The sequence below is a fragment of the Acomys russatus genome, chromosome 2 (assembly GCF_903995435.1).
Source record: "Acomys russatus chromosome 2, mAcoRus1.1, whole genome shotgun sequence".
Taxonomy (NCBI): Eukaryota; Metazoa; Chordata; class Mammalia; order Rodentia; family Muridae; genus Acomys; species Acomys russatus.
Window position 1 is genome coordinate 63,234,852 of NC_067138.1, and position 16,366 is coordinate 63,251,217.

Here is a 16,366-nt window from a genome sequence, read left to right on the forward strand (position 1 = left end):
AAGCAGCTTTAGTTCAAACCATTCATTAAAAAAAAAAAAAAAAAAAAAAAAAAAAAAAAAAAAAAAAACCTGTGTGACTATACTTAAAAGAAGTGTGACCCGAAATTACATGTGAAAGCTAGTTATGTTAGGAATCTCCATCAAAAACCTAAGTTTCCTTGAGTCACGTCCTTGTATGAATTCTGCAGGTGAGATGATTGTGTGAAGATGGGAAATTATTCTGCAGTGACAGAATTCTTTCTCGTGGGGCTTTCCCAGTATCCAGAACTCCAGCTCTTCCTCTTTGTGCTCTGTCTCATCATGTACTTGATAATCCTTCTGGGAAACAGTCTGCTTATTATCATTAGTATCCTGGATTCTCGGCTCCATACCCCCATGTACTTCTTTCTTGGGAACCTCTCATTTTTGGACATCTGTTACACATCCTCATCCATTCCTCAAATGCTTATCATGTTTATGTCAGAGAGAAAATCCATCTCCTTCCTTGGCTGTGCACTACAAATGGTTATCTCCCTTGGCTTGGGCTCCACAGAGTGTGTCCTCCTGGCTGTGATGGCCTATGATAGGTATGCAGCCATTTGCAATCCACTGAGGTACCCTATAGTCATGAACAAGGTGGTATATGTGCACATGGCTGTGTGGTCCTGGGTCGTAGGCTGTCTGAACTCTCTAGTGCAAACAGTCTTGACAATGGTGTTGCCTTTCTGTGGTAATAATGTCATCGATCACCTTACCTGCGAGATCCTGGCTCTTCTTAAACTTGTCTGCTCAGATATCACCATGAATGTGCTCATCATGACAGTGGCCAGTATTGTTTTGTTAATGATTCCTCTGCTGCTGATATTTGTGTCCTATATTTTTATCCTGTCTTCCATCCTGAGAATTAATTCTGCTGAGGGAAGAAGGAAAGCCTTTTCTACCTGTTCAGCCCACTTAACTGTGGTCATCTTATTCTATGGTTCAGCCCTTTTCATGTATATGAAGCCCAAGTCAAAAAACACCAAAGCATCGGATGAAATCATTGGACTATCCTACGGAGTCGTGACTCCAATGTTGAATCCCATCATCTACAGCTTGAGGAATAAGGAGGTAAAGGGGGCTGTGAAGAAAATTTTAAGCAAGCATTTGCATCTGTGGAAAATCTAAAAGGCCTCGAGGCCTATGAAACTCAGCCTGGGACCAGAGGAGTTGCTGTGTTTTCAAACTTGAAAGACCAAGGATGAAGCTCCGGTTCTCTTCAACATATGTCCTGTAAATCTTCTGAATAGCGCAGTGTTTGCAGACTCCCAGCTGTGTGCAGCTCCTCTAATCAACCCTTTTCTTCTATCTCCCTTCTCCCTTTTATTTCTTTTTCCCCTCATGTTTGTCTTCCTCTTCTCTCTGCCATTTCCTTCTTATACTTCCCCTCATTCATTCATCGTCTGCTTTTTTTTTTTTCCTAGTCTCTTTTTCATTCACTTTTAATTCAATGGCCATCGTGCTATGGTCTAGAATCCCCTCTACAGGTAAAAGAAACTATCCTTTCTCTTTACAACTTAATAGTCCTTCTTTTGAGTCTTGCAATGCTGGGAAAGGCTAGCCCTGCTTCCTAGAACTAGTGTTAACCACTGAGCATGCGCCTAGTCCAGTGATTGACGCCACACACGTCAGCCAGGTCTGGTGAATCATATTCAGTCCCAGATGCTGCTCCAGTTTGAGAAAAGTGGTACTCTTTGTTCTAGGGTTGGTGAAGAAGCATAAACTGAGGCCCAATCTTTGCCAGAACCCAGAAAAGGCCTAGATGAAAGGCACGGAGGGAGTTCAAGGAAAACAGAAAATGTCAGGAGCTGTTGCTTTAAGTCCTTGATCCAGCTGTGGCTAAAGCAAAATTCACAGGTGTTCTTTTGGTTATGAGTCAATAAACTACATTTCTACAATACTCCCCCAATTTTTAGTTGGATTCTTGCTGTTTCTAATTATATATTCCCAACTAAATACTCCCTTGCTAACTTCTTATTCCTATTTTTCCCCGGGACACTCTTATTTCTAAGGAAAATATTAAAAAATTTAAATTAGTCCCAAGTATCCAGTATCTATGGTGTTGTTGGTTTTTTTTTTTTTTTAAACATGCATTCATTTATCCATTCTGTGCAGAGGTTAGTTGAAAACTTGTAGTAGTCAGTTCTCTCTTTCCACCATGTGGGCTCTAGTGATCAAAGTCAGATCCTCAGGCTTGGCAGCAAGCACATTCACCTGCTGAGCCATCTCACTGGCCCTGCTGTCTTTCAATATCTAAAGCATAGCATCTGATCTCCACTCACCACGCACGCAAGTAATGCACTCACCCCCCAATACTTGTTGAGGGACATTTATATTTTCCTGGAATCTAGCTCTCATTTTGGCGACATCACCAGCAGCACACCTTTTAAAATCTATTTAAAATCTATTCTACCAACACCTTGAGTAGTTGTGTTGTGTTTGAAAGTTGCATCAAGCTGTACTCTTAGGCTCTGTCCTCATTCCGCACAACACCAAATAAAGAAGGAGGAACACAACCCACGGTCTGCCCTTGTTACGAGTCCTGCAGTTGTCATCACAACCCTGACAAAACTAGCATTGACACGGTTCCTTCCTCCCAAAGAAAGAACCATGATTGAAGTCGAACAAAAAGCACTTTTAACATCCCTACTTGAGTTTCTTTTCAAAAACTGCTATAGCGCAGCAGTACTTATAAAAAAACAAAAAACATTGCATTTCAGTTCACAGCTGCTTTGAAACATGGTTTCCAAGATTTCTTATTGCCCAATCATCCCACAGGTTTCACCCTCTCCTCCTTGCCTTCCTTAATCATGATCATCTTTTTCATGCAAAATAAGCTATCTTGCTAAGGCAAGGAATTTAGAGAAAGATGGATTTTAAAGAAGTTAAGAAATTTGGGGCTGTTGTGGGAGAAGGGCTGTTAAAATTCTCAAGTTAAGCTTTTTTTCCCCCAAGAGCTAGAGAGATGGCTGGATAAGAGCGTTTGCTGCATAAACAGGAAGACCTGAGTTCGGATGCCAGCATCCACTTAAAACATCAGACAGGGTCTCACAGAAGCCTTTAACCCAACGCTATGGACATGGAGACAAGAGGATTGATGGAGCTTGCTACCTTCCCGCCTAGAACTAGGCTCCATGGGACACCCTGCCTCAAGTGAATAAAATGGAGAGAGAGTGACCAGCACACCTGCTGTGGTCCTATGGCCTCCACACATGCATAGGAGACTGCATTCACACATGAGTGCATGTACCACATGTGCATACAACTCACTCACATACACAAGGAATTTTTTCTCCTCTAATATTTGTCAAAGTAAATCTTAACTTTAAGGTCACCTTGCATTACCTGTCTCAAAAATAACCAAAAACAAAAGAAAAAAATTATCAGTGTCCTGAGAGGGGAAAAAAATAACCTGGGAGATGACCCTCTGCATGTGCTTGCGGGAGATTATCTTGAATTGCGAATAGTACCTTTCCCTGGGTTGCATAAACGGCGGAAGTGGGCTGAGAATGAGCATTCATCTTTCTGGCTGTGGACGACGTATGTTACCAGCTGCCTCAAGCTCCCATTGCCATGGCTTCCCCATCATGAAGCGCTGTACCCTAGAACTGTGAGGCAAAATAAACTCTCTTTTTAAAAGTGTGTACTGAGTGAGTGAATGAGCCGATGTGTGGTTGACTTTCTTGCGCTGAAGGAAAATGAGGGCTTTGCCCTTGCCTGGGCAGGCCTCGCAGCTGTCGCTCTATCTAGAACTCCGTCACTCCAGCCTTTGTCTACAAACTGACCACTCCTCTCAAAGTGTCTCCTGTGGCCTCAGGCGCTGCCATCACTCTACCTTGACTCACTCCGTGTCAGCTCTGCCAGCAATGTAGCTAAACTGACGTGCTTGCGGTGAAAGAGCTGTGCTCTCCTTAACTACACACACAGCTATTGATGGAAAGTTCTCGCTAGAGGAAGAACTGTGAATCATCGCAGTTCTTTGTGGTCGCACAGATATCAACAAGGTGGCCTATATTACATGAGTCACTGTGTCATTATTTTACTTTTTGATATGGCCTCTGTGTTTTTAGGAAATGATTTTATTATACTCTGTGTGTGTGTGTGTGTGTGTGTGTGTGTGTGTGTGTGTGTGTGTGTGTGTGTGATAATTTGCAGGAGTCAGTTCTTTCCCTCGCAGATATGGAACTCAAGTCATCAGTGTTTGTGACAAACGTCTTTACTAACTAAGCCATCCTATTGGCCCCTATTTGTCTTTTAAGAGAATTTATTTCCAAAACAAAGTGTGTACAGTGTTACTGTGATTTACATAATACATGCAACTGCTGTGGCAATTCCTGAGTTAAAATTATTTTCCCTGTGTTGTAGGTATGCTTTGCTTTTCTTCACTCTGGACATGGGAAGAGTCTAACTGACTGGCAGAGTCTACCCAACCCAGCTACACACAGATATAATCCCTGAATTAGATTACTCAACTTGTAACTTGACAATGAGCAAAATAGAAAGATTACTAGGTTGGACAGTAACTTTTATATGCATCACCAGTCCCGAGACCTAATCTAATGGCCTGTTAAATACATGTCCCAAACAGAAACTCTAATTTCCCATCTTCAAACTACTCTTCTTTGAGTCTTTTCCATCTCAGAGAGTGAAACACCCGCATCCAGCACAGCAGCAAGGTCTATCTTTTCTACATTCAAACTCTGCCTGTGTTTGAGAACTTTACTACTCTTCAATTCCTAGCCACATCATGTCAACCCAGGTGATATGTGATGGCTTCCCACATCCCACCCCTGATCCTACCCGTGTCCCCTTACAATCCGTGCTCTGAATACAGTGAAAGTGTCCTGTTTCAAGGAGTGCATATTGAAGCTATAGGACACACAAAATTAAGTGAATGTGTTTTAAAAATCAGAACTAGGTGCCTCTGATGGGACAGTCACTGTAGGTATTAACTGAGCTAGAACAAGAGGAAATTCTTCTGAAGTTACTGTTTTATATTCTTATAAGGCTTCAAATAGCACAGGTGTGCATTTGTTAAAACAGAATATGACATTACAGTTTATAATTCTGCAGCATGTAAATTTCTTTTATTGAAAATTCATATACTATATTCTGATCACAATTTCCTTTTGCCATCTCCTCCCCATCTCCTCATCCATCCAATACCACATCTTCTTTCTCTCTCTTTTTTTCTTTTTTTTTTTTTTTTTTTTTTTTTAGAGCATGAGCAAAAACAATAGATTTTTTTAAATGGAAAAGCACAAGAGAGACACACTCATCCAGACACACACACAAACACACACATACACATAAACACACAAAAACCACAAAATCAGATGCTTTAACATATACACAAATGACCAATAAGATTAAAAAACAAACAAACAAATCAATAATAGACAAAAAAAACTACAAAAACATCATTGAGTTTGTTTTGTGTTGACCGTCTACTGCTGGGCATGAAGCCCATCCTTAAGTATGGTTTACAAATTCAGTGAGACTTAAAAAAAAAAAAAAAACAACTAATATTTCCTTTGCAAGTGGTTGTGGATAAAGATACCTTCTTGGTTTGGGACAGGAAATTGTGTTCACTTCTCTGTAAATTTTTAATTGAAAGGAAAACTATAAATATTTAACTATAATGAGTCACATGATAAAAGACTTATGAAAATTATGGTATCTACAATTTCCTTTAAAAATACATCCAAAAGATGACTCTCACCTAAAGGAGTCACAGAGAACAGACTCATCACTCTACATAAATTAGTAAAATATGAAAGGCAGAAGCTGGTAGCAAATACATCATGGTCAGCCTTAGCTGTTCTCTGTCCCTATATGTTTGAAAGTTTCAGAATATACATGGTTATACGGGATAAATATACAAAATTTGTGAGGTCAGTGATCCTTGAATAAATTTATTTGTGACTGAGTCAAAGATAGAAATTGAGTCCTAAGTGTTACTATTATAATTTTTTCTTTTATTAAACATAGAGTTTTTAGTTATTTATTTATTTGATATACCATGGTGAGGGTGTCAGATCCCCTGGAACTGGAGTTACAGACAGTTGTGAGCTGCCATGTGAGTGCTGGGATTTGATAGGTCCTCTGATAGAACAACCAGTGTTCTTAACCACTGACCCATCTCTCCAGTCCCAAATATAGATCTCTTTCATATAATATATTTTGATTACTGTTTCCTTTCCCCCTACTTCTTCATACCTCCTCTCCCATCCAGATCCACACCCTTTCTGTCTTTCCTTAAAAAGCAAATAGTAGGGGCTGGAGAGATGGCTCAGTGGTTAAGATCACTGTCTGCTCTTCCAGAGGTCCTGAGTTCAATTCCCAGCAACCACATGGTGTCTCACAATTGTCTATACCATCTAATGCCTTCTTCTAACATGCAGGTGTACATGCACATAGAGCACATGTACATACACACACACACACACACACACACACACACATATACAAAATTTAAAAACAAACAGGCATCTAAGGAATAAGATTGAATAGTATAAAACAGCCAAATAAGAAAAAAAGCCAAGGAAAAAGCACAAGATACATATAGAAGCTGAGACATACATATTCACACCACAAGAATCCAATAAAAACAAAATGAGAAGCCATAATATATACACATAGAACCTGTAAGGTTATTTAAAAAACAGTGCTCTGACTAAACAATGAGATGAAGAACTTCCGAAGATGCAGTTGAGTTTGTTTTGTGTTTGCCATGTCCTGCTGGGCATCCAGCCTACCCTTAAGAATAGTTTCCTGCCACCCCCACCTCCGGTGAGACTTCCCTGGAGAAAACAAAATTTTCATTTGCAAGAGGCTCTAAATTGGAGACTGCTTCTGGGTTAGGGATGGGAGCATGTGTCTGCTTCTCCTTTCACTCTAGGACCCCGTCTGGTGCAGACCCACGCAGGCCCTGTGCGTGCTGCCTCAGTCTGTGAGTTCATGTGTGCTTTGATCTTGTTGTTCTTAGAAGTTCTTGCTTCCTTGGTGTCCTCCATCCCCTCTGGCTTTTACACTCTTCCTGCCTCCTCTTCTACAGAGTTCCCTGAGCCTTGTGGGGAGGGATTTGATGGAGAGATCCCTTTTAGGGTTGAATGTTCCAAGGTCTCTCATTCTCTGAGTATTGACTGGGTGCAGGTGTCTTTTTTTTCCCATCTCCTTAGGAAAAGGAAATAAGTAGTTATAGATGAAAAAGGGATGGACTGGAATGAGAGAATGAAACAGAGAAGAGGGTGGAAGAAGATCCTAGGGAGAGACTATGGGGAGGGACAGATAAAAATAAGGGCCATTTGAAGAGTTGTTTGGAAACCTTACAGAAGAAGCTTCCTAAAATATATACCCATAGGAAGGCAATTTGAATGAAATCATCAAATAACCCGGAGACAAAGCCCCAGTTGAACCATTTCTTGTCACCAAATGAAGCTTCGTGTACTGGGTTATATCTAATCAACTTCTTGGCCAAAGGGAGTCCTTTGTGAACCCCTACACAACCTAGGTTACTGCCAACCTAGGGTATTGGTGGCTCTCCACACACTGATAATAAGGTCCCATTGCTGAAAAGTACAGTTATTCAACTTATTGAACACAGAAAAGTTGGGCTGGTACCTACCTAGAGCCTTCAGTTCTGCAGACTAGTGTTCATGGTACTAGAAGACACTCTACACACTATCAAAAGAGAAAGTTAAACACTAGCCCAAGTACAAAGCCTTTATAAACAGTGGTGACCTGTGCAAGATATGCTGGTACAATAGTGGCACAGAGTCTGTGGGAGTTACCACCTAACATCTGATTTGAGTTAAGGCCCACTCCATAAGATAGAACCCATACCCCGTGCTGCTAGGCTGGCCAAGAACCTGAGACTAGATAAACCAGGAACCAAAAAAAAACAAATATTACTGCTCTGCTAAATAAATGTAGCAACAAAATGACCTAATGACATTCTGTTATTCTCAATGATCAGCATCTGGCTCAGCTATCATCAGAAAAGCGTCATCCTGCAGCAGATTACAACCCTTCTTAAACTTGTTAGGAAAAAGTTCAACTATTTTTCAACAGTCGAAACTTTTAATTAGGCTATTTACATCTCTTACAAGAGAAAAATCTTAAAATAAATTTAATAGTCCCTGTGAAAACTTTATTGCAAATTCTCTCAGCTTAAAAAAAAAAAAGTTCTATTATTTTAAAAGCAAAACTTCTTAATAGGTACTTACAACTCTTGCAAGTGAGAAATTAAAAATAAAGTTTAATGGTCCCTGTGAAACTTAATTTACTATGCACAGCTTTGACAGGGTTTCAGTTGTTATTCCCAGGGGGATGAGTGTAGGGGAAGAAAAAGGAAAAGGAAAAAAACATCCGATTTATCAGAATCAAGTTGGCATGGTGTGTCGTTTTCAATATTCTTTCACGTGGTATTGGCTGTTTGTAATGAGATTACTATGTTCCGGAGCATATCAGACTTTGTGAAAGTTAGCAACAGAAATATGGTTTTTCTTACAGTTTTTTCTTAGCGACTAATACAGCTAAAGCCAGGAGGTCTTTACCAGGCCTACATATCTACATGACAGTTACCTAGTCACTGTATGACAGTGCTGCTCTTAAAACAGTGACATTTAATAATCATACACATCTTCCCAGAGCCTCTCTGATATAGAAATCTAATAAAATTAAGTTAAAGTTTAACCCAAGCAATCTGTAAACTAGCAGAGTTAGTTCTTCCATTATCTTCTCACACCAGATGCAGGACAAAATAACTGTCAGTTACTGCTGGCTGAGGACAGCATAACTCCATAGCAGTTCTGTTATAATAATGACTCAGATGGTTACAGATGATAATCTGGAAGCTTAGTACTATTATATTTATAATCTTATGAAGTTTCACTTGATACAATAAACACCGTTATTACTAGCCATGCAACTATCCCCTTTAAATTTTATGTTTCTGAACAAAAGTTTTTAAATTTAAGGCATTTTGAAAGAGCAAAAATACATGTGAGAGACACTAACAAATAAAAGAAATTACTATCAATCAGATAAGTTGATGTAAATAACTTTATGTAAAACGAGTTTATGTTCAAACAGTAGAAAATGTTGGTAAGACTCCTCCTTTGGAGCCTCTCTGGAGTGTTACCATGACAACAAGTGGGCCTCTGATTCTTGTGCCTGTTCCTGGAACACTTTTCCTCCTGTTAGGTTGACATGTCCAACTTCGATAGTATAGTTTTGCCTCACTTTATTATATTTTATTTTGTCAGGTTTGGTTGTTATTTCTCAGAATCCTGTTCTCTTCTAGCTAAAGACAAAAAGGAAGTGGGAGGTTGGGAGGCACTGGGAGGAGTAGAGGGAGGGAACACTGAAATCAGGATATACTGTATGAAAAATAACCTATTTTCAATAAAAGCCAATGAATGGTATGCCTAATAAAATAACTTGTGAGTTTAAAAAAACAGTCTTAAAGATTAGTTTCTTTTCTTAAAGAAAGGGAAATAGGTGTTAAAGAATTACCTTAGACTGCAGAAAACAGAAGTCATCTGGGATACAAGGCAGTTCATATGCTAAGTGAAATAGTATGTAACCAAGATGGCACTACAAGTCAGCTAAAGGAAAATACAAATGAATGCTACAAACACAGGGAAAGAAAACGTGTATCTTAAATAAGGCAGAGGATAGAGCAAAACATTAAAGACTAAGAATTGAACTTAAAAATACTGATATAGAAAAACATACAACTAAGAAAGTTCAAAACACAAATACTTATACATAGTGTCAAAGATGAATTGGAATCCAGATTTTTTAAAACTTATTTCTGTTCTAGAGATCGAACCCTTTTCACTGAATGGATAGTATGAACAGAAAAACATAGTACTGGTGTATTGATTCCACTAAGAGCGATGTGAGAAGCTGCCTGCAAAATTTCTGTCCAAAGCATCATTTATAGACTAAATGTGCAGGAATAGTGCAGAATGAGAGAGGAAAGACTAAGCTACAAGCATACTCAGGTTACACGAAAATGATAGAAATGAACCAGCATGCTCTAAATTATTTCCTTTGTTCCCTTTGGTGAGTCAATCTCTTTGAGACTCTTGTTTCGCTGCTTTTGTTTAAATTAGTAGCATTTAAACATCAGCATTACAAAGGAAAATGAATATGAGTAAGAAAGGAGTAACAAAAAAATTAAAAGAAAACACTATACATGACATTATGTACCAAACAGACGAAATAGAATGTGATGATCCCCTGTGTGTGAAATAGGACTAGTGACATTCCCTGAGAGTAAACGAGAAGGAGGAGTTATAGTTTAGGAATAAAAGGTGGGTACTATTAAAACATTTTGGAATGTAAGGTAGGACTTGTTAAAGCTCTTTTAAATAAGAAGGGAAGCTGCATAGATATGAGGCCTAACTTATCAAGTAAGTGTAATAGCAGAGATAGCTCTAGAAACATAAGTTGACAGGTGGGACAACTGATTACAACAGCAAAGGTATGAAATTGAAATGGTACTGATATAGTCTCCAAAGTCACAGAAATCAGGAAATAAATACAGAGACAGACATACAGATGAGATTTCTAGTGGAGGGAAGGGAACACCAAGCCACGCAAGAAAAACTTCAACCTAAAATTTACCCTGCTTACAAGATGTGCAGGGATAAAGATAGAGTAGAGATTGAGGGATTGTCCAACCAATGCCTGGTCCAACCTGAGGCCCATCGCATAGGAGGCAGCCAACATCTGCCATTATTAAAGAAATTCTGCTATGCTTGCAGACAGAAGCCTAGCACAGCTGTCCTCTCAGAGACTCCATCCAGCAGCAGATCAAAACAGATGCTGAGACACACAGCCAAACATTAGTGGGAGTGCAGGGAGCATTGTGAAAGAGTTGTGGGATGGATACAAGGACACAGAGGGGACAGAAGCTCCAACAGAGACCGCCAACCTGAGGGGGGATGGTGGGGGAGGGGGGCAGCTTGTGAAGACTGAAGCACCAACCAAGAACCATGCATGGACTGGAACCTAACCCCCTGCACGTACGTAGCCCATGGGCAGCTCAGGCTTCATGTGGGTCCTCAGGTAAGGGGAGCTGGGGCTGTCTCAGACATGGACTTTGTTATCTGCTTTTAGATTACTTCCCCCTGGTGGGGCTACCCTGCCTGGCCACAGTGGAAGAGAGTGAGCTCAGTCCTGATGCAACTTTGATGTGCTGAGGTGGTTGGGGAGGGCTCCCCCTTTCTGAAGAGTTCGGGGGTTGGAACACGGAGGAGAGGAGGGAGGGGGATATGATTGGGGTGTAAAATGAATTAAATAAATAAATAAATAAAATGTTGTCAGGTGCTATCAAGTACGTGGCACTGCCTTAATCATTTTGTTAATGTTGTTAAGCCCAAGAGTCTCACCCATCTTTGCCAAGGAGAATGTTACCCTTCTCTCCTTTTATATAACATAGGTATTATATATTTAAAACAATAAGTTATCTTTATAGATAAAGAAAATATTTTGGGGGGCTGGAGAAATGGCTCAGCGGTTAAGAGCACTGACTGTTCTTCCAAAGGTCATGAGTTCAATTCCCAGCAACCACATGGTGGCTCACAACCATCTATAATGTGATATGATACCCTCCTATGGCCTGCAGATGTACATGCAGGCAGAGCTCTGTATACATAATAATAAATAATAAATCTTTTAAAAAAAAGAAAGAAAGAAAATATTTTGGAAAATGAAGCCTATTTCTCTCCATACCCACCCCCTCTCCCATCCCATTGGAAGAATTAAACAAAGTTTTTTTTTCCTATTTCCAGTCTCTTAATATTGACACAAATTTAGTTACAGTGAAGATGATTATTTAAAAAACACAAAAGATGGGCATAAATGATGAGATTAAATCCAGTGTTCTCACAGTGATGACTAGTAAAAGACCAAGTGCATTTAAAAGAACACTGATAGCCACGGTGATGATACGTCGGCCAGTATGTCATCATTACACTGGCATCCTTACACTACAAAAGCAAGAGCTTTTAGGGTACCAACTACACAATGGAATGTGTAGGTGTAATTTGTGTTCTATTTATTATTTAATAATAACTTGCATAGTTAAGTGGTCCTTATAGATAGCTTTTATTTTTCTTTTTGGTTTTTCAAGACAGGGTTTTTCTGTGTCACCATAGCTGTCCTGGACTCAGTTTGTAGACCAGGCTGGCCTCAAACTCACAGCGATCCACCTGCCTCTGTCTCCCGAGTGCTCAGATTAAAGGCATGCACCACCAGACCTGGCTATCGACAACTTTAATGCACCTAATATCAATAAAATATTATACCTACACCTGTGTGATTATAAGGTCATGATATTTGTTTGAAAAATCACTCTGATTTTAATGTAGTCGTTGTTTTAATATCAATGTTATCCATTTTTTTTTTTAATCTTAGGTGTTTTAACTGAATTTCAGTTATACTTTGAAACTACCCGTATCATGTTAGTATATGAAAATCATACTATTTATAATTAATATCCCAAGAAAGTTTGCTGCCAGGTGAACATATTAATCTGATATATTTGGCACTCTTACTAATTGGTCATGTAGGTATTAGTACGGGTCAGTATGATTTTAGTCTATTCGTCATTTTACTAGGTTAAGGAATGTCACAGCTACAGAACAAATACAAGTGATGCAGCCACCCAAAGATTCTGGAATCTCTTTAAAATTGTCACAGTGTATATAAAAATACTCATTAAATAAAGAAAGAGCCAATTCCCTATTGAGAGGTGATGGAGTCTTTTAGACAGAAGACACCTTTTCTTCAATTTTAGTGAAAAATAGGTCTGTTTTCTAACATAATATACCTGATTACAATTCCCTCTCCCTCTACTCCTTCCATCTCTTCCCCCTACCCCCTCCCATCTGGATCTACCTCCTTTCTGTCTCTCATTAGAAAACAAACAGGTTTCTATAAGACAATGATTAAATAAAACAAAACTAATAAACGGGAATTGGACAAAACAAACAGAAGAAAAGAGAACAAGAGAAGGCACAAGAAACAGAGTGCCATTTATTTGCACACTCATTTAAAAAAAAAAAAAGCCCTGATGCTACACTGAGACAAGGAACCTTTAAAGATGACATTGAGTCCATTTTGTGTTGGCATCTCCTGTTGGACATACAGCCTACCTTTAAAGGGAGTTTGTTTCCCTGGTGAGACTCCCTTAGAGGAAACTAAATTTTCATTTACAAGTGGTTATCAATTGGAGATAGTTTCTGGGTTAAGGATAAGGAAATATGTCCACATCTCCTTTTAGCTCTAAGGCTCCAAAGGGTGCAGGCCCTGTGCATGCTGCCTCAATCTCTGTGAGTCCATATGTGCTTCAGTCATGTTAATTTAGAGAGCCTTGTTTTCTTGGTGTCCTCCATCCCCTCTGGCTCTTATACTATTTTTGCCTCCTATTCCATGGGATTACCCTGATCCATGAGAGAAAAAATGTTATGAAGACACCCCCTTTTAGGGCTGAGCGTTCCAAGGTTTCTCCCTCTCTGCATGATGTCTGGCTTTAGCTCTCTGTATTTGTTCCCATCTCCTCCTTCAGGTTTGGAAAATTCCCTTTTATGTGTTTGTTGAAAATATTTTCTGTGCCTTTCAACTGGATGTATTCTCCTTCCTCTATTCCTATTATTTTAGATTCATCTTTTTCAGTGTCTTGAATTTCCTAAAGGATTGGAGCCAGCGCTTTTAAGGCATGGAAGACACAACAGAATAATGGAGATCTTTCTTGGTCAAAGAAAATGTTAATCTAAAAAGAAAAAAAAAAGTCCTGGCCCCAATCTTTCTTGTATTCTGCTTTTGAGGCTTGTATCCAATTTTTTCATTTCTAGATTTCCCTCAGTTTAGATTTTCTTTATTGATTCTATTTCTACATTCCAGTTTTAAACTGTTTCATTTATTTCCTTTTGCTGTTTGTTTGTACTTTCCTCCATTTCTTTAAGGGACTATTTTGTTGTTGCCGCTGTTGTTGTTCTATTTTCTCTTTAAGATCCTATATCCTATCATAAAGACTATCTCAGTGTATTGGTCTTGCACTTCAGGTACGTTGAAATAATATTCTGGGCTTCCTGTGGTAGAGTTGTTGGGCTCTAACGGAGACACATTTTCTTGGCTGTTACTGTGTTTTTATGTTTGTACCTAGGCCTCTGAGTTTGGGAAGATTGTAATACCTAGGTATTATCTTTGTAGAGGGGGTGTTTTGCTCCTGCATTTCTGTTACCCTTTCTGCTTCTTAGGATACTCTGGTGTCTGTGGGATGCCTGGCAGGAAATCCTTTTGGGACCCTGACAGGAGTAATCACTGGGGGTTCCAGGCAAAATGTGTTCCTAAGTATTGGGAGCTGACACTTAGGAATTGGGGATGGGGAGAGGAAAAGGAGGGAATACTAAGGGGGTCCACAGGAGTATGAAAATTAATATATTTCATTATGATCTGCTTAGTGTCCTGGGAATAGGATCAGAAAGTGATAAGAGTCCACAACAGGTAGTCTGCTACAGAGCTGTTGAGGTTATTTTTATTTAACTGTGTTTCTCTTAGTGTCTCTCTTAACCTGGCTATCATACACTTTTGTATTTGTTTATGGGGCTTTATAACACAATCTTGAGCAGTTTAAGGCTGTTCATAATCCTCTATGCTACCCTGACTCCATCTTTGCCCAAATCTCCATTACTTGCTTTTTTAAATATATTTATTAATTTATTCATATTACATCTCAATTGTTATCCCATCCCTTGTATCCTCCCATTTCTCCCTCCCTCCCATTTTCCCCTTGCTCCCCTCCCCTATGACTGTGAATGAGGGGGACCTCTTCCCCCTGTATATGCTCATAGGGTATCAAGTCTCTTCTTGGTAGCCTGCTATCCTTCCTCTGAGTTCCTTACTTTTTAGTTCTTTCTTAGCTCCAGCTGAATTTTCCTCCTCTCTCCTGCACCTCTGCCTGTGGTTGAATCCCCTTACTGAATCCCCTACTTCCTCTTCTAACTTCCTTCTCCCTTACCTGACAGGAAGTCCAGTCCTATTCCCTCCCCCTGCTCAGCAACTGGCTATAAGCTGCTTTATTGACAAACCAGGGGGACAATTGGGGAGTAGAGTTTCTACACTATTGAGAGAGTCTCAGAACAAGGCTTGCAAACAGATATGGGGGTGGGGTGGGGATATAGAAATCATCATTTGATTTACACAATAACCTTATGCCAACACAGAGCTTCGGATGAGACTTGGGATTGGATGTGGAGGGGAAAATGGAGAGTAAGAATTGACACCCACTTACCTGCCTCCCTGCAGGTTTTCCAGAGAATGCCTGCTTGAGTTGGGGGAAGGTAGGAGGGGAAGATTTGTGTGACTCACAGGAGATGAGGGCAGGAGGAGGTGTAAGGGCAAAATTAATGCCATATTTTATATGTAATGTATATTCTGCAAGTGATGCCGCGGTCTGTGAGAAGTTGTCCTCCAGGTGACCCCACTCCTTTCTGCGTTTCGGGGAATGATCGTGCACTGCCATAAACTGGGCCTGCCAGCACTCTCCAGAAACTCCACAAGAACAATTAGATACAATTAACGGCCAGTGATCCCCTGAGATAAAACAGCTTCCCTGGAGATTCAGCCTCCTGGACTCAACCTGCCTGACGGTTGACATTCCTGAGACTCACAACTTTCCCTTAAGACCCAGCCTCCACCCAACCTGCCTGAAGGACTACATTCCTGAGACTCAGGACCCCAGCTTATGGTTTTTTTCTTACTTCGCTGTGACCCTAACCCCCAATTACAGTTTTTACCTCATAAACCCATTACCCTCAAAGGTCCAGTATCATTTTCCCCTATCCTGCTGCGTCAGGAAGAATTGTGATCCAAAGCCCTGAGCCCATAATACAGGACCCGGTGTATATTGCCTCAGTATTGAGTCCAGTGATCTTTTTTTTTTTGGGGGGGGGTCTCATGATCTGGGTAATCTCTGCATAACATTGGGAGGCAGCAGCAGGTGGTCTGATACAGAGCAGGGGTGTGGAAGGAGGAGTGTTTCCGGAGGAGAGAAGGGAGAATGAAGATCTGCAGCTAGCCTACCTATCCTTCCCTTGCCCTCCAAGGCTGTTTTGTTCTCAGGAAAGGCCAGCTGGTGTTGGAGGCTGGAAAAATGGCATGGGGTTGAGGGATAAAGATTGGAGGATCAGCTCTACCATTGGGGATGGGAGTCAGAGAAGGAAGGAAGGCTGAAATGGGTGTTCTGCTAACGGAACTGGGGGTATGAGAGGGGGGGACTAGATTTGGAGGAGAGAAAAGAGAGGTGAAGATCTGCAGCTAGCCTACCTGT

The 16,366-nt window shown here is 40.2% G+C and overlaps 1 protein-coding gene and 1 non-coding gene across 2 annotated transcripts; one reads left to right on the plus strand and one right to left on the minus strand.

Annotated features, from left to right (window-relative positions):
- Positions 1-207: 207 nt before the first annotated feature.
- On the plus strand, positions 208-1,146 carry LOC127207008 (olfactory receptor 13D1). The gene has a single exon (XM_051166302.1). It carries the CDS (start codon positions 208-210, stop codon positions 1,144-1,146), a length of 939 nt encoding a protein of 312 aa, XP_051022259.1.
- A 10,193-nt stretch (positions 1,147-11,339) lies between these two features.
- LOC127208021 (U6atac minor spliceosomal RNA) lies at positions 11,340-11,471 on the minus strand. The gene has a single exon (XR_007833047.1). It is a non-coding gene; the product is annotated as a U6atac minor spliceosomal RNA (small nuclear RNA).
- Between the last annotated feature and the right edge of the window lie 4,895 nt (positions 11,472-16,366).

Excerpts from the sequence above, each read along its gene's own strand:
- LOC127207008 (XM_051166302.1), top strand. The coding sequence starts at position 208 with ATGGGAAATTATTCTGCAGTGACAGAATTCTTTCTCGTGGGGCTTTCC.